The 19,552-nt window shown below is 45.4% G+C and overlaps 2 protein-coding genes and 1 non-coding gene across 6 annotated transcripts in view; 1 reads left to right on the forward strand and 2 right to left on the reverse strand.

Moving 5' to 3' along the window:
- Positions 1-11,106, reverse strand: part of SACM1L (SAC1 like phosphatidylinositide phosphatase) — a 53,082-nt gene extending 41,976 nt beyond the window's left edge. For both annotated transcript variants that reach the window (NM_001357318.1, NM_001102131.3), the window contains exon 1: positions 10,970-11,106. In NM_001357318.1, coding sequence (NP_001344247.1) covers positions 10,970-11,001 — 32 coding nt within the window. In that variant the 5' untranslated portion in view covers positions 11,002-11,106. The remainder of the gene's footprint in view (positions 1-10,969) is intronic.
- A 312-nt stretch (positions 11,107-11,418) lies between these two features.
- On the forward strand, positions 11,419-11,491 carry TRNAR-ACG (transfer RNA arginine (anticodon ACG)). The gene has a single exon. It is a non-coding gene; the product is annotated as a tRNA-Arg (tRNA).
- Positions 11,492-14,506: 3,015 nt separating this feature from the next.
- Positions 14,507-19,552, reverse strand: part of LIMD1 (LIM domain containing 1) — a 79,064-nt gene continuing 74,018 nt past the window's right edge. For 2 of the 3 annotated variants that reach the window (XM_059879879.1, XM_059879880.1), the window contains exon 7: positions 14,507-18,998. In XM_059879879.1, the coding sequence (XP_059735862.1) occupies positions 18,861-18,998 (138 nt within the window). In that variant the 3' untranslated portion in view covers positions 14,507-18,860. The remainder of the gene's footprint in view (positions 18,999-19,552) is intronic. The other variant, NM_001193163.1, reaches the window with a different exon arrangement.

Raw genomic sequence — 19,552 nt, forward strand, 5'->3', positions numbered from 1 at the left:
AGCACCACCAATCCAGCTTTACAACAAATGCTAGAGGAACTTCTCTAGGCAGGAAATACAAGAGAAGGAAAAGACCCACAGAAAGTAAACCCAAAACAATTAAGAAATGGTAATAAGATCTTATACGTTGGTAATTACCTTAAATGTAAATGTATTAAATGCACCAACCAAGACATTGACTGGATGAGTGGAAATGAGCACGTATGCACTTTCACTTACCACACTCTGCTCGACCCTCCAATTGTATATAATTATTTTATATTGTTTAATTATGTTTCCATTATGGCTTGCAACTGTAATGAACTTTTATTTTTTGTTTTTTTTTGAACTTTTATTTTTTGTCTGGCTATTGATTGTGAAAACTGACAAACATCTTTCACTATTGTAATTATGTAACTATTACTCACTTAATACCAGTGCATCATGATTGGTCAACAGAAAAATAACAGAACTCTGTATCACCAAAACTACAACTTAATAGAAAAAACTGTAGTCACTTTTCAAAATCCAGGTGCATATCAGAATTACCTTGAAATTTTTTGAAAAATACAAATGCCCAGGTATTGCTCTTTTTCTCCAGAGATGTTTCTAATGAGCAGTCATGTTTAAAAACAACTGGACTATATGATGATCTTTTACTTTTAAAGATCTAGTTTCACTTTTTCTATTTCATATTTAGTACTCCCATTTCATTTATTCTCCAATGTCTCCATCTCCTTTTTTCAAGTTCTTCCTCAAGCCTTTGTCAAGCACAGTAGAAAAACTTTTGTATACATATATATAAATATGTATAATATATATTAGAAAACTTATGAATTTTTGCCTAATTAGAAATCTATAACCTTCTGATTACACTTGTTTGACTTAGTATGAATAGAATGCTAGATTTCTAATAAAAAAAAAAAAGATACGTAACAAGCAATGAAAGTTTACACAGAGCACAGGGAACCATAGTTGATATCTTGTTACAACCTATAATGGAAAATAATTTCAAAAATAATATGTGTACATGTATAACTGAACCACTTTGCTGCACACTGGAAACAATGTAAGTCAACGATACTTCAGTGAAATATATATATTAAGAAAAAAAAAGAGCTGCAGAATAGGAGAGCATAGAAAGGAAGAACGGGGAGAGGAAGAGGGGGGTATAATCCAGGACGCTCAACATCCGCGGAGCAGGAACTTCAGGACAGCAGACAAGAAAAAAAAGAAATCAAAGAAATAATGCACAAAGAAACCTCAAACCAAAGGACAAGTTTCCAGATGTAAAAGGCCCACCAAACAAACATGGAAAGCGTCCACACATGTGCGTGCGTGCGCACATACACACACACACACACACAGGCACTTTAAGGGTAAAACTTCAGAACACCACACAGATACAATCCTAAAGTTTCTAGGAAAAAAAAAGAAAACAGCCAAAAAAGTAAGAGAAAGAAGTACTGAAATATTCAACAGACAAACTACTGGATTACTCAAGAGCAACACATTCTGGACTATTCAACAGCAAGGTCTTCAATTCTAAAGCATAATAAAATCCTAGCGGAGAATTCAATACTTAGCCACAGTATCATATAAAAGTACCTGAGGACAAAATGGAAACATCTGCAGATGTGCAACATCTGAAAAGATACTTCTCTTTCACTCTTTCTGAGAAAGAAGGAAAAGCTCTTTCATCAAAATGGAGTAAATCAACATAGTTAGAATCCAGAACAAGAGAGAGGTAAAAGAAATTGTCGAGATGATGGTAAAGGGAGGGTCCAGGACAACAGCTTACACAAGAGGCCTAAGGAACAGCCAGTCAGATTAAAGCCGAAAGGACAGGGCTCCCGGAGGCGAGACTCAGAGAAGGAGATGAATCGACAGCTACCTGACCTCCCTGAGAAGTTTTACTGCTGTCCCAGAAACTGAAGATTTATTAGCAATAAGGACATAAAGAAAAGCCAAGCAAATAAAATACAGGCACTTTTTTAAAAAAGCTTATTCTGTACTGGGGTCTAGCCCATTAACAAACAACGTGGTGGTGGTTCCAGGTGAACAGCCTACACAGCCATGTATCCATCCCCCCAGCCCCTCTCCCATCCAGGATGCGCAACAGAGAGCAGAGTTCCACCTGCCTCCTTGTTAGTCATCCATTTGCAATACAGCAGTGTGCACATGCCCACCAAAAAAGACACTTTCTAATTCAAGGAAAAACAAAGCGTTTTTATAAGCAAATGTAATATTATAATATGCTGTTGATGTCCTTTGAGTCAATCCTATGCAACCATAATAATGTGAGCACTAAATTACTTCATTGAGAGAAGAGAAAGGTACAAAAACTGAATTCCCATTTTTTGAAGCAAAAAGTCATCATATGACTAAAAGTGAAAAAAAAATCAGGAAATGGCACTATAAGCATGTTGTTAACAAGTGCAGAGCAAAGGATCAGAGGAAACTGCATAAAACCATGAAAGCTGATCTCAGGGACAGTGGAGCTTGGGAGTGCGGAAGAGTGCTCTTTTATAATAAGCTTTGCTCGTTTTAAACCGTACACTTGATTTAGATTACAATGAAAATTAAGTTTTAAAAGGTGTTAAAAGAACAAAAACAAAAATAAGAGTAACTGCAGATCAAGCTAAAAAAGAGTTCCATCTAGCCCAAGGGCTCTGGGACCTTTGCTGAATCTAAGTTACTCCTGGTGCTGCCAGCAGGCTGCTCTGATCAGTGTCATTGAAAAGTTTACGAATTGGAAAAATGAAGATATGAACAGTGACTGCTACCTAATCAACATTTCTAAGCAGAGTAATTATAAGTAACAGCTCAGAAGCCAACTAATTATAACAGCAAGTATCATTCCAACTCGTATCTTGGTTAGTCCCTAGGTCCTCTCAGACTCTTTTCGATCCCATGGACTATAACCCGCCAGGCTCCTCTGTCCATGGGATTTCCCAGGCAAGAATACTGGAGTGGGCTGCCGTTGCCTACTCCAGGGGCTCTTCCCAACCCAGCGATCGAACCCACTTCTCTTATGTCTCCTGCACTGGTAGGCGGGTTCTTTACCCCCAGTGCCACCTGGGACGCTCTTCTGCAGTTATGCTATAACCAATAACAGGAGAAAGAAGAATTGGGTTTTCTCTGATTAGAAGCTCTACAAACTATCACTAAAGCCAAGCCAAGTTCTGCCTGGAGTTTTTCCAAAATTAACATCAACAGGCTACACCAAGTACTCAATGGCGTAAGTACACAGAAACTAAGAACACTCAGTGATGAACAAATACAAGCAAGGACTTCCCTTGTGGGCCAGTGGTTAAGACTTCCTGTTCCCAACGCAGAGGGTATGGATTCCATCCCTGGTTTGAGGAACTTAAGATCTCACATGCCCCTCTCTGTGGCAAAAAAAAAAAATCCTAAGATAAAAATAAAGATTGATTCTCTGGTTTGCATGTGTGTGTGTGTGTGTGTGTGTAAAATTTTCTTCCTGTTGCAAAAGAGAAAATACCGGCCCTCAACTATGTGATGTTTTTTTCAAATTACTTATCTTACAAGGTAGATTTTAGAAGTTAAAGAAATTCCCTGTGAAAAGATTATTTGATCATTAACTATGCTGTTGATATCAAATCTCTAAAGTTCAAAGTAATATCGCATACTAAAATAAACTGGTGAGGTCATAAGAATCCAGGAGGGATTAACAATTCTAACTCGACAGGAATACTACCTGGTGTCTTTCAAGACAGCGGATTTGACATCAACCCAGAGTTCTGGCTTCTGTTAAGATGACAGTTTTTGGAAGATACATCAAAATAGGCCCAAGCTTGCACTCTCTCTTCTTGATCCCAGAGACCATGGACTTCAAAGCCCATTAGGTTTTAAAAATAAAGGGCTGTGAGGCCCATGGAGATGGGTGGCCAAGATGGCAAAGGTAGGAAGATTGTGAGCTCGCCTCCTCCCACAGGCACGCCAACATCACATTTCCAGAGCAACTACCGACGAGACAAACGATAGACCAGCAGAAGAGATCCTCTACGACTACAGACCCAAAGAAGGAACCACACAAGACGGGCAGCAGGGAGGAGACGCAGGGTAGGTGCGTCCATACCCCTGGTAGGTGACCCCCAAAGGGAGGGTAACTCAACTGCAGAGGCTCTCCCCAAGGCGCGAGGGCTCCAGCCCCACACGGAGTGGGCGCTCCAGTTGGGTGCTCCTTCACTGGGAAGATCAGCCCCTACAGCGTTTCACTTCGAAGGCCAGTGGGCCTTACTTTCAGGACAGCCAGAGGGCTGTGGGAAATAGATTCCACTCTTAAAGGGCGCACACAGAATCTCACATGCTCCAGGACAGAAGCAATCATTTGAAAGGAGCCTGGGTCAGACTCACCCGCTGACCCCAGAGGGAGAAGGATGCTGGCAGACGTCTTTCCCTCTATCATACGGGCACTGGCACTGGCAAGTGCCACTCTGGAATCCTCTTAGCTTATTAGCACAAGGACCTCGCCCCACTAGCTGTCTAGCCTGGCCTGACTCCACAAGCGTCAGTACTGGGACACCTCAGGCCAAGCAACTGGCCGGGCAGAGATACAGCCCACCTACCCACCAGCAGACATGCTGTCTTAAGACCCCTGAGTCCACAGCTGCCCCATGACCCAGCCCTGTACACCAAAGGGCAAGGGATCAGCCCTAGACACCAGGGTCCCGGGACTAGCCCCAGGATCTCCAGGACCCTGCAGCCAGAGGCCCTGGGACCCAGCTCCACCCACCAGTGGGCTGGCACCACCCCTGGGGCCCCCTAAGTCCCTGCCCCACAGTTCAGTGGGCAGACAACAGCTCCAGGAGCACTGAAGCCCTACAGCCTGCCATACCAGAGCCCAGCCGCACGTTCTGACACCGAGCTCTGCCCACCAGCAGGGCAACTCCGGCTCTGGGCCACCGTGCACTCTGCAGCCAGTGGATACAGCCAGGAAAATCACCTACATCCACAATAAGCAGTTAAGGGATATGCAAAACAAGAAGATGTAAAGGATGATGTCAAATGAACACGCGGAGCTGGGGGCGGGGAGGACAGGAGTAAAAGTGCAGGGTGGTGAAAATGCTTTTCACTTAAGAGAGCAGCAGCTTAAAATAATGATAGACAGAGACTTCTATATATAAACCTCGCAGTAACCACAAACCAAAAATCTGTAACAGATACACACACGTGTGTGCGCACGCACGCACACAGACACACACAAGACTTCTTCCAAGTGCACAAGGAACATTGTCCAGGACAGTGTGTTGGGAAAACTGTGGACAGCTACATGTAAAAGAACTAAACCGTTCTCTCACACCATGGACAAAAGTGAATGCCAAGTGGATTAAAGATTTAAATGTAAGATCTGAAGACATAAAATTTCTAGAAGAAAACACAGGCAGAATGCTTTTTGACATCCATCTCAGTAATTTTTTTTTTTTTGATATGTCTCCTCAGGCAAAAGAAACAAAATAAACAAATGTAACTACATCAAATTAAAAAGCTTTTGCACAGTGAAGGCAACTATGAACAAAAGGTAGCCTACTGAACGGGAGAAGTTATATGCAAATGATATATACGATATAAAGAACTCTAACAACTCAAGAGAAAAAAAAACAAACAACCTGATTAAAAAATGGGCAGAGGATGTGAACAGACATCTTTCCAAGAAGATATTCAGATGGCCAATATGCACATGAAAAGGTGCTCAACGTCACTAATCATGAAGGAAAAGGCAATCAAAACCACAACGAGACACCGTCTCTCACCTGTCAGCCGGCTACTATCAAAAAGACAACAGAGAACAAGTACTGGCGAGAACGTGGAGAAAACGGAACGCTTGTGCCCTGGTGATAAGTTAGTGCTGCTGCTGCTGCTGCTCAGTCGTGTCCGACTCTGTGTGACCCCAGAGACGGCAGCCCACCAGGCTCCGCTGTCCCTGGGATTCTCCAGGCAAGAACACTGGAGTGGGTTGCCATTTCCTTCTCCAATGCATGAAAGTGAAAAGTGAAAGTGAAGTCGCTCAGTCCTGTCTGACTCCTCGAGACCCCATGGACTGCAGCCTACCAGGCTCCTCCGTCCATGGGATTTTCCAGGCCAGAGTACTGGAGTGGGGTGCCACTGCCTTCTCCGATAAATTAGTGCAGTCACTTTAAAAAAGAGAAGGGAGGTTCCTCAAAAAATTAAAAACAGAAATACCATATGATCCAGCAAGTCCATTCCTGGGTATTTAAGTGAAGAAAACAAAGACAGTAATTAGAAAAGATAAATGCATTCCTACATTCAATACAACATTATTTACAAAAGCCAAGATAGGGAAACAATCCAAGTGCTCGTCAATAGAGAAATGGATAAAGATGATGTGTTTTATACACACACACACACACACACGATGGACTATTACTCAGCCAGAGCAAAAGAGCGAAATCTTGCCATTGTAACAACCAATGAACTAAAAGGGTATTATGGTAAGTGAAATGAGTCAGAACGAGAAAGGCAAAATCTGTACGACTTCAGCTGTATGCAGATTCTAAAAGACAAAGCAAGTGAACAAACCTAACGGAACAGAAGCAGAATCACAGATGGAGAGACCGGGGTGTTGCGGGGGTGGGGGGGTGCAAGATTGGAGGGAGAAGAGGGAAGAAAGGAACACGTGAGGGACATTAACAGGTACAAACTTCTAGTCAGAAAATAAATGAGTCAAGGGTATGAAGTGCACCAGGTGGGAATACAGTCAATAGTTACTAATATCTCTGACGATGAAATAGCATAACCAGACTTATACACTATGAAAAGCACAAAAAGCAAATCATTATGCTGCGTACCAGAAACTAACATAGTGTTGTAGGTCAATTATACTTCAAAAACAAGCTCATAAAAGAGAGATCGGATTTGCGGTTCTCGGAGGCCACAGGGGGAGGCAGAACTGGATGAAGGCACAGGGAGAGAGACGTGTGAAAGGTCTGAACGCTTACCGTACTGGACAGACTACCGGCGCCGTCAGCACAGACTAGCCCGGTCTACGTCTGTTCTCAGGGTTCTAGCGCCTCTGCCCTGGTTGACCTCACAGCTATGACCATTTTTTGAAAAAGAAAGGCCACTTCTTAACTGAGGAAACAGTGTTTCTTTAGATATAAGCTGCAGCCTGATTCACTTGCTAGATTTCCTGCCTTACACATTTTTCACCTGACACTGTAAAAGGAAAAAGCACCTTTCAATGTTTCCAATAATGGATTTCTGTTGTTAACTGTCTTGTAATTTCAGATTTCTCAGTTTGACATCAAGCTTACATAAATGATTTAAATGAAATAGGGTACTCAGAACTGCCTGGATGTTAAAGTTACATAAATTTCAAGTTCCAAACAAATCAATGTTATTTTCTACGTGTTCAAATTAAAATTGCACATGTCCATTATCTCCAATAGTGAGTAACTCATTTCCACACCACCCCAGGACTAAGAGGAGAGCAGACTGGTAAGAGAAGAAAAGGTAGCACGCAGTGAGCAGCGCAGTGTGCCGGGAAGACCAGCGGACTCTGGGCCTGCCGCGTCCACGGCCAGCTCTGCCACCGCTGGGCTGGGTGACCTACCCGGGGGCCAAGGGCACTGTCCTCCCTGTCCTCCACGATGACAGAGAATACACGTCAGCCTAGATGTCACAGAGGCACTGGAAAGACAACACCATTCAAGAAATGACTTAAGTTGCTGCTGTTACATCATACACTCCAGATCACCCCAGACTGTGACCGTTTTGAAGTGCTAGTACTAGAAGGCAGCACCGCAGAAAAGCACTACTTTCTATACTAGGAAGTTCTTTCATTTACTCAGGCGCTCCACTGAGGGCCTGCCGTGCACCAGGCTTTATGCTAGGTACTGAGGAGGACCAGAGAAGAAATGAACATTCAGATGTTTCTAGTATGTTCTACATACTTGTAACCCGGCTGGAGAAACAAAGTGTACATAATGATTTCATCGTTTCTAGACGGCAAAGTGAGCACCACAAGCAGTGCTATGGAGCAGTCATTCTGTCAGTCCTCCTGCCCATTAGACCCTAAGTACACTGTTAACGAATCCTAAGAGACAGACGTGCAAACCCATATGGACATCTGGGGTCTGGTCCCTGTGAGAGCAGACTGTTACAGGAGCCCCGTGAAGAGACAGATACGGGGGGAAAGCTTCACAGAGAAGAGGAGTTACCTGTTAAGCATGCTGGTTTTGTCTACACTCTGTCAACCCTTACAATAATGATACTGTGAGGTAGAAACCTTCCCGTTTTACAGATTAAATCCCATTCAGAGAGAGTAAGTAACAGGGTCAGGACACAAAGCGGCAAGGGAATATAAGTCTGCTATGACTGAAATAGCTTGCACTCGCTCAGCTCTACCACAAATGTGATCAGCATGTAAAGAGGGGAGAGAGGAAGAAGCCCTTCTGGATACGAAGATCAAAATAAGACCAACCTGGAAGTAAAAAGAGGGTGGCCAAGGCTGGCGAAATGAGAAACAAAAGGCATTGAGCAGTCATGGGAAATAAGGTCAGAGGACAGACTGTGGAGAGGCAAGAACACAGGTGGCTGAGAAACCTGGGCTTAATCCTATGGGTCAATAAAATGGAACTGGAGACTGTAAGCAGGAGAGTAGAGGATGAAACGCAGGCCTTAGGAAGGTGAACGTCTTATGACACAGATGGGCTGGGAAAAAATGTACGGCATAACAAAGGACAAATTTTAAAATCCCAAGCACTTCAATATTTAAATAAAGCCAGTAACAACACTTCCATTATAAAATAACCATACTATCTCTTGCACAAATCTCTTAAAACACATTTCTAGGCACTTTAGAAAATGACCATTGTGTCCCACTAATTCTTACGTGGGTCAGAAACTACTTCTGCCTCCAATGCATCAAAAAACAAAAATACAAAAAAAACCCCCCTCAGGTCAGAGAGGCCACATTTTAAAACGAAGCCTCAGAGCAGCAAGGGCAAAACAGAAGAAATAAGAGCAGGCTCCAACACACACACTCCCTGACAAAGAAAAACAAAGTTGTAAAAGAGTTGTATCTATAAAAAAAAAAAGTTGTATCCTCATTTACAGAAGCACTTAGAACTATTTTTTCAGGCAGAAAAAGTTAAGAACTGACAAAGTGGAGCGTGACTTTCATATAACCCCAGATTTGCTTTTTCACCCAAACAAATTTATAGTTTCCACTTCTCACAAAAATCAATACAAAAAAGCATCAGGCTCACCATGTCAGTGCCAAATTTCCTTTCTCTTTTATGTATATGGAGCGCCCTGCCCAACCTTTTTAAGTCTGGAGACTGCATTCAGTGCCTCCTAGGCAGTTATCACTCTAACTCTCAAGTTCTCCATCCCAGTCAACCTTGGCCACAGGAAAATTCGACCTCGTTTCCTAACCTAATGCTGAGCAGCAATCAAGCCAAGGCTCCAAACTGCTTCAACACAATTGACACCTGGTGTAGGATCCCATTAAACCCTTCAGTGACTATCAGGTAGACAATAACCTAATTAGCCAGGACGGCCCACGTGACACTAGTCTGGCCAGTACCAGAGTCAAAGACAGCTCCCTAGACTCAATTAACCAACAAGGATCACCTTGCAAAGGAGAACCAGGCGAGAATGCGTGCAGCTGGGGTTTTCCAAGGGAATTAGAGTCAAGAGACTGGCAAGGTGGAGGGCGGGGAGCGGCTGAGGAAAAAGTAATAGTCTTTTACGCAAAACATCTGACGTGGACATGACCTCACTTTGAATTTTGCAGCCATAACCTTTATCTGAACCTTCCAGAAAGTTAAGTGAGCTTGAGATTCTGTCAGCATAGGAAGTGTTCAAACCACATCTTCTTGTCCTCCTTTCCCTGTAGAGGAAATGTGATATCTCTGCCTAAGTCCGAAGATATTTTAACTTATTTAAGGACAGATAAGCTTCTGGAAAATTACATTTGCTTTTGCTGCCCGACATTCTGAGGTACCAATCACTGGATTTTCAGTCTAGAGGTAAAACATTAAAACACAAAGTGAGTAGAACAAAGTTATTCACAGACAAGCAAAGTGCAAGGGCTGATGGTAAACCCTAAGGGAAATACACGTTACTGCTTTTTAATCCAGGACAAATCTCAAACCCTACAAACACTTAATTCACAACTCTTAACAACCAGAGTCTATTTTCTCAAAGCCTCGAGAGCTTGGCTTTACCGAAAACTCGATCTGCAGAGCCCAAAATTCTCGACAGTAGCCCCTGGCTGTCAACATGGATTTAGCAATCTGCTTTATGCTTGGGCGGCATAATATTTAGAGCCAAGTAGGAAACCCATTCCAGTGTTCTTGCCTGGAGAATTCCAGGGACGGGGGAGCCTGGTGGGCTGCCGTCCCTGGGGTCGCACAGAGTCGGATACGACTGAAGTGACTTAGTAGTAGTAGTAGACTTTTTTAGGACCTTGAGTACTGACTTGTACTTTTAAATTTTTCCTGCAGCCTAAAGACTGGTCGGGAAGGCTTCAATGGCCAGCTAGACCAGGTTTATCCACTTGTGTGTGCGCCTTTAAAATGCTGCCGTCGGCCCATGAAACAAGAAAAAAACTTTTTCTCTCCTAAGCAATAAGGATAAATTTAGACGCCACCTCTGCAAAAAAAAATAAAATGGGAAGGAGGGCGCCCAGAGGGCTGCATGCTAACGCCGAGCCCGGCGAGCAGCTCTGCGCCCCCGCCGCGGGCGCTGAGGCGGAGTCCAGCGGAGAGAGGCTGGCGGGACTGTCAATCCCGGGCCTGTGGCGACTCCGGCAGGGCCCCAGGGGCGGCCGCACCCGGCCAGGAAGGCGGGGAGCGCGCGGGGCTCCCACACCCGGCCCGCCGCCCCAGGCGGGGACTCAGGAAGCTTCCCCGCGGCCGGCGGCCGACACCTGCCCCCCACCGCACCCCGCTGCCCTGCAGGCCCCCTCGGGCAACGGCCGCTGGCCCGCGGAACTCACAGCTTCAGCCGCTCGTAGGTCGTGGCCGCCATCCTGCACCACAGCCTCCCTCCTAGGTTTCCGACCGCGCCGCCCCGCGCCACCTCGGCTCCAGCGATACCGGTCACCCTCCTACAGCGGCCGCAGGTCCCAGCCTCTTCCCACCGCCCCGCCCCGCCAGGCTGAGAGAGAAAACGGGACGCGGCGCTGGACAAACTTCGTGCGCGGGCACTGAGCGCCACAGGCGCACATTCCGACGCGACGCCGTGTGAGGGCGAGGAAGAGCGCGGTGACGTAGCGGCTGAGGATTGGCTGAGCGCGTTGGCTGGGAGAGGCGGAGCCTTGGGAGCTTGCAGACCCGAATCACGCAGAGCCCGGCCGAGCGTCGGAAATGCAGCGCTAATGTCGTGGAGCCTGTCGTTAGGTGCGTAAGGCGTGATCTGCGCTCCAGTGCAAGGCTAACTTGTACAGGGCCAGTGGCGCAATGGATAACGCGTCTGACTACGGATCAGAAGATTCTAGGTTCGACTCCTGGCTGGCTCGAGGTGTACTTTTTGTCGTGTCTGGGCTTGATGTTAACGGGGTGTCCTTAGCAAGGACTCTCGTCAGAAGGGTAAATGTCTCGAATGTTAAGGCTTGTTGTGTTGCTGTTCATTCGCTACATCTTGTCCGACTCTTGGCGACCCTATGGACTGTAGCTGGCCGGTCTCCCTTGTCCTCCGCTATCTCCCGGAGTTTGTTCAAATTTATGTCCATCGAGTCAGAGATATTTCATCCTCTGCTGCCCCCTTGTCCTTTTGCCTTCAGTCTTTCCCAGCATCAGAGTCTTTTCCAGTGAGGCGGCTGTTCGCATCAGGTGGCCAGAGTATTGCAACTTCAGCATCAGTCCTACCAGTGGATATTCGGGGTTGATTTCCTTAAGCCTGCTCTGTCCGAAACGTCATCTGTTGAGCTGGGTTTGGAACCCGGAGTTGTCTCACGTGGTTTGTAAATTGCAAAGTGCCCTAATTAATGATGCACACGAGGAGACTCTGTAAACGGGATACATTTAGGAAAACACAGCTAGGATGGTGGTAGTTGCGGGGTGGAGGGTGTGCTGTGGTAGGAGGTTAGCTAGCGGATGACGCAACTGCGCATTTAAGGCAGAGATTCTGGCCCTATTTCCTGTGGAGCAGAAACCCCCGCGGGGACGCGAAGAGCCGCGCAGTCCGTTTCCCGGGATCCGGCGAGCTCTAAGCTGCAGCGGAGGCGGGAACGCTGCAGTGCGACTGCGCGAGTCGCCTGGGGGTCCGCAAAGTGCTCGGGGTCTGCAGCCCTGTCCTTTCAGAGGGTGTTACCTAATATATTACTGCTCCTTTTATTGGTGCCTGAGTGGAAGACCTAAGAAGGACGGAAGGTCTGTGTTGGAAATGAGAGTGAAACCTGAAACGTAACATCTGACACTGTCCATTCACTAATCATTCAATCGATCAGTTAAACGCTCCAATACGTTTTTTCCTCCTGAAGAAATTACAAGACATTTGTAAAATACAGGAAAGTACTGGGAATTCAAAACAAAAATCCAAATTCCCATCACGAGATCATTACTATTAACGTCGTAATTCCTCCTCATTACTATCAGCGTCATAATTTTTCCTTATGGACTTCTTCCATACTTTTTAATATAAATAAACCTATACACGTATTTTTTCCCAAATCTTCTTTTTTAATTGAAGGATAATTGCTTTACAGAATTTTGTTGTTTTCTGTCAAACCTCAAGTATTTTTTCCAAATTTGAGATTGTTTGACAAATGTTCTCATTTTGTTCCCTTAGCTTTCGTCTGAGATTTATGGTCATTAAATATTCCTTGAAGATAGCCCGTGAAAAAACTATATATTTCAAATATTAACCTTTTTTGGGAATTTGAATCATCAGTTTAATACTTAAAAATATAATGCTGAGTTGAATTATTTCTGATATGTATTAAAAGTTTTTAGATGTTGAACCATCAGACATATGTTTTTAAGGTCCATTTCATGGATGTTTTTAATACTTTGGTACATATTTTCACATTGCCTGCCAAAAAACTAGATACACATTTCCATCAATAGCATCAGTTTCCTTGAATGCTCTTCAGTATTATAAATTTCATTATTTTTTGCAATTTTCATAATTGAAAAATGGAACTTCCTTTTGCTTATATTTATTACTTAATGTATATATTTTATCTTGATATATGTACTAATTTTCTTAATAGATTTGTTGAACTTTTAAATATATTAAGGATTTTAATTCTTTAGCTGTCAAACACATTGCAACGTTTTTATTTATTTACATTTTCCTCTTCCTTGTATTTTTGAACTTCCAGTAATTTTCACTTTTATATACTCAATAATTATCTCCTGGTTTTTTCTTTTCAAATTGTTTTTGTTTGTATTGCTTTTTTCCCCGTACTTTGATGCATTTGTATTTTGTTGATTGTCCCCATGGAAAGATCTAGTAAGTCTTCAAACCTGTAACTTGAGCAGTGGCTTCCCTGGTAGCTCACATGGTGAAGAATTCGCCTGCAATTCAAGAGATCTGGATTCAATCCCTCAGTTGCGAAGATCCCCTGGAGAAGGGAACAGCTACCCACTCCAATATTCTTGCCTGGAGAATTCCACAGACAGGGGAGCCTGGAAGGCTACTTTCTTTCAAGAGCTCTGTTTGCTACTTGAACTGTGTGTATGTATGTGTGCTGTGCTCAGTCGTGTTTGACTCTTTGACCCCCTGGAATGTAGCCCACCAGGCTCCTCTGTCCATGAAATATTCCAGGCAAGAATACTGGAGTGGGTTGCCATTTCGTCCTCTGGGGGATCTTCCTGACCCAGGGATTGAACCTCCATCTCTTGAGTCTCCTGCAGTGGCAGGCAGATTCCTTACCACTGAGCCACCCAGGAAAGCCCTTACTTGGACTAATTCAGTCAATTCCACAATAGTCCTATAAGTTAAGTTCGGTTGTTATAGCCATTTTTACAGATGAGGGAACAAAATTTGCTTACGTTCATTGAGCAATTAGGTGGTGGAGCCTGAGTTAGATCTTGAATCTGGGCTTTTGATCTCAAAGGTGTCCTGCCCAAGGGCTTCCTGTGCACCAGAGGGTTGATCACAGGAATTGACTCAGGGTCATTCCCTCTCTGGTCATGGAGGGCAGTCACATATGTTCCTCTCCTCTTCTTCCATGCTAGAGCAGCCAGGAGACCTCATCTCTAGTCCTGGGCACACCCCAGCCCAGACGTCTTCGCCAGCTTCATCTTCATCCCTTGTAGCGTCAGTTGTAGAAAAACAGTAGCCTAACGTCTGTAAAGTCAGAATAGCCACTCATGTTGCTTGCCCCTTCCCCTTGCCAAGACCTGCCTTCCTGCACATGGCTGCCTTAAATCTAGAGGGTCACTCACCTCTGGGATTCAATATCCTGTGATAAACCATAATGGCAAAGAAAAAAAAAAATCCAGAGCTCTAAAAGACCAAATCCCATTAGCAAAAAGCACCATCTACTTATTACTCCACACACACAAAGAAGATCCAGGAAACATCATTATGGTGGAGATCACTTTAATAGTCTACAAATTCAGGGAGTTTTATTGTCATGAGATTTTGAATAGTTTTACAGTAACAGTAAAAATTTGAATAATTTTATAACAATCTTTTGAATAATTTTATAGTAATATTCTGAATAATTTTATAGTAACAGTAAAATTATGAATAATTTTACAGTAACAATATTTTGAATCAATCAAAGTAAAAGGAGAGACACAGGGAGGGGACAATGATTTCTCTGCCAAGTGAACTTTTCATCCACTCTATGGAAATTTCCCACATCTGTCCAGTGCTGGCTCAGAACAAATGATAGCTAACACTTCTTCCTCATCTTTTTCCTGTAGCTTTTAAAAGTTGTTAATACTTCAGATAGTAACTGGGAAATCAGGACTCATTCCTGGCACAAAGGAGAAGACAAAGCATGTGGTTTCCTGGCTGATAGTTTGAATAGGTGCATCAGACAGCAAGAGTGTGGGGTCAAGTCTTGCACATATTCTTTGTAAGAGCACCAGCATCCGTCATAGCCCTCATAAACCTTCACACTTGTAGTTAACGGCACACAAACGTGGCCTGCAAAGAAGTGTGAATTCCAGATCATTCCCTCAAATTTGAACATTATTCTTTTTCATCGTGGGTGACTCGAGCCCAGGGAAACAAGCCAATGGCAGGACCTGAAAGCGATTGGAACTCTTTGATTACATCACTGGCCTCCCGGGACTCAGGAGAACAACTTCAGTGGACTGGGCTGAAAGCGGTTTTCACTCAAGCGCTGTAACCACGGAGAAACAGAGTCCTGCCACCACGTGCAATGACCCAACAGGACTCAATGCCCTTCCTTATAAAAAATGAACAAATCACTTTCTACGCAGCCACAGATGGGAGGGTAACAGCAGAGAGAATCCTGATACTATAGGCCCAACTGGCTTTGCTCAGGGCACCCAGGCAGTCTTTGAAGGACCCTAGCTGGGGTGGAAAAAATGACAAGAAAAAACTGAGGGGCAAAGTGAAGCAAGGGACAAGGTTGGAAGCTGGCTCTGGGGTCTGGAATCAGCCATAGTTCTTGTTTTATCTAAAGTCCAAGCTCAAAACAGGGCTATTTGCTCTACCTTTTAAAACAAACTTATTCATCCTGGTCTAGGAAGTGCTTGTGTGTTCTGTGTGTGCGTGCTTGCTTCAGTTGTGTCCAACTCATTGCAATACTACAGACTGTAGCCCACCAGGCTCCTGTTCATGGGATGCTCCAGGTAAGAATACTGGAGTAGGTTGCCATTTCCTCCTCTAGGGGATCTTCCTGACCCACAGATCGAACCCAGGTCTGTCATGTTTCCTGCATTTGGCAGGTGGATGCTTTACCACTGGTGCCACCTGGAAAGCCCATGTTCTTTCTACACACCTATAAATAACTACCCGTTACGGATTTGGTTAATAATTTATAGGAAGTTTAAAATACCTGGTAAGTGTGCATCTATTCACGGCTTCTGTGCAAGGGCCTGAGGAGGAGACAGAACTGGCACAAGATTCCTACCCAGCACCCTCTCCAGGGGAACATGATAATAAGAGAAGCTGCTGCTCAGATTTCTAGTATGTCTAGAAATTCTGTTATTGTTCTTCAATTTGTATGAAATATTTGCTGAGATACCGAAATTGCCTCAATCAAGGCCACTTTAAAAATTTAATTTAGAAAATCAATCACCGGTTTTTAAACTACAGTTGATCTTCGAAAAACCCTAGGGTTAATCCTCATATAACTTATAGTCAGCCGTCTGTAACCATGGTGCCTCTGCATTGTGGATTCAACCAACCACAGATTGTGTAGTACCAACTGCAGTATTTAACTACTGAAAAATAGCCACGTATCAGTGGACACAGGCAATTCAAACCTGTGTTGTTCAAAGGTCAACTGTTACCCAATTTGCAAACAAATCCTCTACTTCTGACGTGGCTCCAAGGCAGTTTTCTTCCCTCTGCTTGACTCGACAGTGGAGCAAAGGCGTGTCATCAAGGCCAGAAATCAACCTAGGTTGGCCGAGAAAGGTTAAGACGTACTGACTGGCTCCATCTGTCCACCAGCCTCAGCGAGGCTGAGCTGGATGATATACTGGGAAGGGAGGGGTGACCCCAGGGTTCACTTCCCCAGACCCCCTGTACTCACAGGTTTTTAAGAGGCTCGGCCTATGAAAAGGAACCAGTGGAAGCAAACACCACAGCCTGGGTTGAAGTGACATCTGGCCAAAGTATTCCAACAGGATGAAATTAGCCGAAACGGAAAAGACAAGCCACGGTGCCAATTCTGTGCTGCTTACAGGCAATTGCCACCAAATGAGCCAAAACATGGCTTACAAGTAGAACAGGGCCAGTGAATAGCCTGTGAGTCCCTTGTGACTTTGGGGTCCATGGACACCCTCCGAGGTCCCAGCCACCCAGTCCCTGACTCTGGGTGTGAGGTCAGGAGGCAGAGAGCAGACACCGGCCGCTGTGTTCTCCGCCGGCTGGCAGCGGTGAGATGGCCCCTGCCTTCCTGCAGCAAGGCCCAGGGCTCCCCCGCGTGGGCTGAGAGGGTGAGTGCCAGCCAACCTTTCTCTTCCGCTTTCTTCTCATTGAAATACCAAAGGGTACTGACCTCTGGCCTTGGGCATGTGACACAGGGCAGACTTTGGCCTTGAGATCCTGCCAGCGTGTGGCCCTTAGCCCCTGCCACCCTGGGGGAACCAGGATGATGAAATGAATACGGCAAAAGCACCCAGTATCAATCAGATCTATTCCCAGCTGACCTTTAGTTACGATTTCAGTGTACTGACCCACTGGGCTGACCTGGGCAAAGCCAGGGATTCCTAACATACACCGGCTAAGCCAGTGTGATGGACAAATCCTTCCTTAACGTGAAGCTCTTTACTGTGAGGTATTTTTTGTGTGTATGGGAGACTAAAAGTAGAGGGAAACGACTTTTTAAAAAAGAAGAAAAAAAAACAGACAAAAGCAGTGTACCTTATACTAATGCCTGGGCCAAGAACTGGGCAAGAGAGAAACCTGTGAAATGAATATAATAACTTATGCTGATTCTCTCTCCCAGGCTGGCTCTGAGATCTCACACACACACAGTCTCCTCGTTTATAAGGGGCTAGGTCTCAGTACATGCGGGCACCCTTTCCCAAAGCCCATGTTAAATAAGCAAAACACAAGAGGATCCCCACAGAAGATCCTGAGACCTGCCTTTGCAGGAGCAACTCTGAAGTTCCAGACTCTTGAGAGCTCCAGAGGGAAAAAGGGCAAGCAGGCGGGCAAAAGAGGCCTGGCGCCCGCACCGAGTTCTCAGCCCAAAGCCCACTTCGATAGAACAGGATCGACCTCTGTCAGGCCCCCCGGCTGCCTTTAAAGGCATGAGGATCTGCAGGGGCACCAGAATGCTACCCAGGTACAAGGAGGAAATTCCGTCTCATTTCAAATCTTGGTTCTGTTTTAACCAAGAGAATGCCTCCTAAGATGCAGAGCACATATTAGAACTTCCCTTTTGCAAGGATACAATTAAAATTTGTAGCCATTCTACAGAAGTGAAGCTCTGGAGTGGAAGGAAGTTTTAAATTATGGTGTGTGTGTGGGGGGGGTGGGGTTGGGAAGGGGTGTTTGTGGGGGGGAGGGTTGTATGTGTGTGTTTGGGAGGGGGTGTGTGTTTGGGAGGGGGTGAGTGTGTGTGTGTGTGTGTGTGTGTGTTTGGGAGGGGGGTGTGTTTGGGAGGGGGTGTGTGTTTGAGAGGGGGTGTATGTCTGTGTGTGTGTTTGGGAGGGGGTGTGTGTCTGTGTGTGTGTTTGGGAGGGTGTGTGTGTGTTTGGGAGGGGGTGTGTGTCTGTGTGTGTGTTTGGGAGGGGGTGTGTGTGTTTGGGACGGGGTGTGTGTCTGTGTGTGTGTGGTTGGGAGTGGGTGTTTGGGTGCAGGTATTTCCCAAAGTGGAGGGAAAGAACTGAACACACTGGTAGCTGAACTCTCTTCAGAGCATATGCTGAGTGTAAGTCTTTCCCTCTGAAGCATGAGCTCCTCCCGGAAGGGCAGGAGGGTTCATTCAGTCGCATCAATGAGATCTGTCACGTGCCACGCGCTTGCTGAGGCGTCTTCCTGAGTCATCTGATGAGGGTATGGCAGCAGAAAAAGGCACTTGGAAAATACACAGCCCCAGCCCGGCAGGGATCCCCTCCCTGGTTAAAGCAAAGTCGCCCCCTGCACACATTCAGGAAATCCCCTGCCTGCCCTGCCTCCCCCGGCCCCAATCCCACCCCGGGGGTGACTGGAATGAACTGGCAGACTTCTCAGGGTGCAGCCCTGGCTCCTCATCTGGCCGTGAGGTCTGCGGGAGGCTCTGGCTAGAAGTGGTGTTGGCGAAGGGCTGCGGGCGAGGGGCCCTTCTCCAGCCTCTTGACGTGGCAGGAGTGGCAGAACAGGTGGTCCTCCAGGGGGTAGCATCGGTGGCCGTCTTCATCATTGAGCTCCAGGCCGCAGTCCTGGAGTGAGGCAAAAACACGCGGTGGTGGGGAAACAAAAAACAGACTGCAAGAGGTCCTGCACGGCTTCTGATTTCAACACCTGTAGACCCTGAAAGTTGGGCACCTCGTCCTACGTCCCTGGATGTGTTCCAGTGTCTCCTGGTTTATAGTCTGTGGGAACTTGAATTTGTATCCTGCTGTTGCGTGAAAATTGTATAAACCTTATGTTGAATTGGTTCATAGTGCTTCTCAGGTCTACTCTATTTTTCTACTTTTCTGTCTATTCATTGTTAATTTTTGAGAGTTTGATACTGAAATTCCAACTAAAACGTCTTGATTTATCTACTTAAAAGTTGAATATATAGTGGAACTGTATGTAACTTTGACCTATATTTTCCACGTATCCTGTAAATGTCTTACCATACTTTCACAATTAAAATAAATAAACATTGCAGGAGTGACATGAAGGCAACACACAGACCCAGACGCCAGCAGAGGGCGCTGCCTCACTCTGGGCAGAAAACGCCGGTGCAGAGACGAAGCTCCAGCCTGCCCAGGGAGGGCCTGCCCTC

Source organism: Bos taurus, chromosome 22, assembly GCF_002263795.3.
Source record: "Bos taurus isolate L1 Dominette 01449 registration number 42190680 breed Hereford chromosome 22, ARS-UCD2.0, whole genome shotgun sequence".
Taxonomy (NCBI): domain Eukaryota; kingdom Metazoa; phylum Chordata; class Mammalia; order Artiodactyla; family Bovidae; genus Bos; species Bos taurus.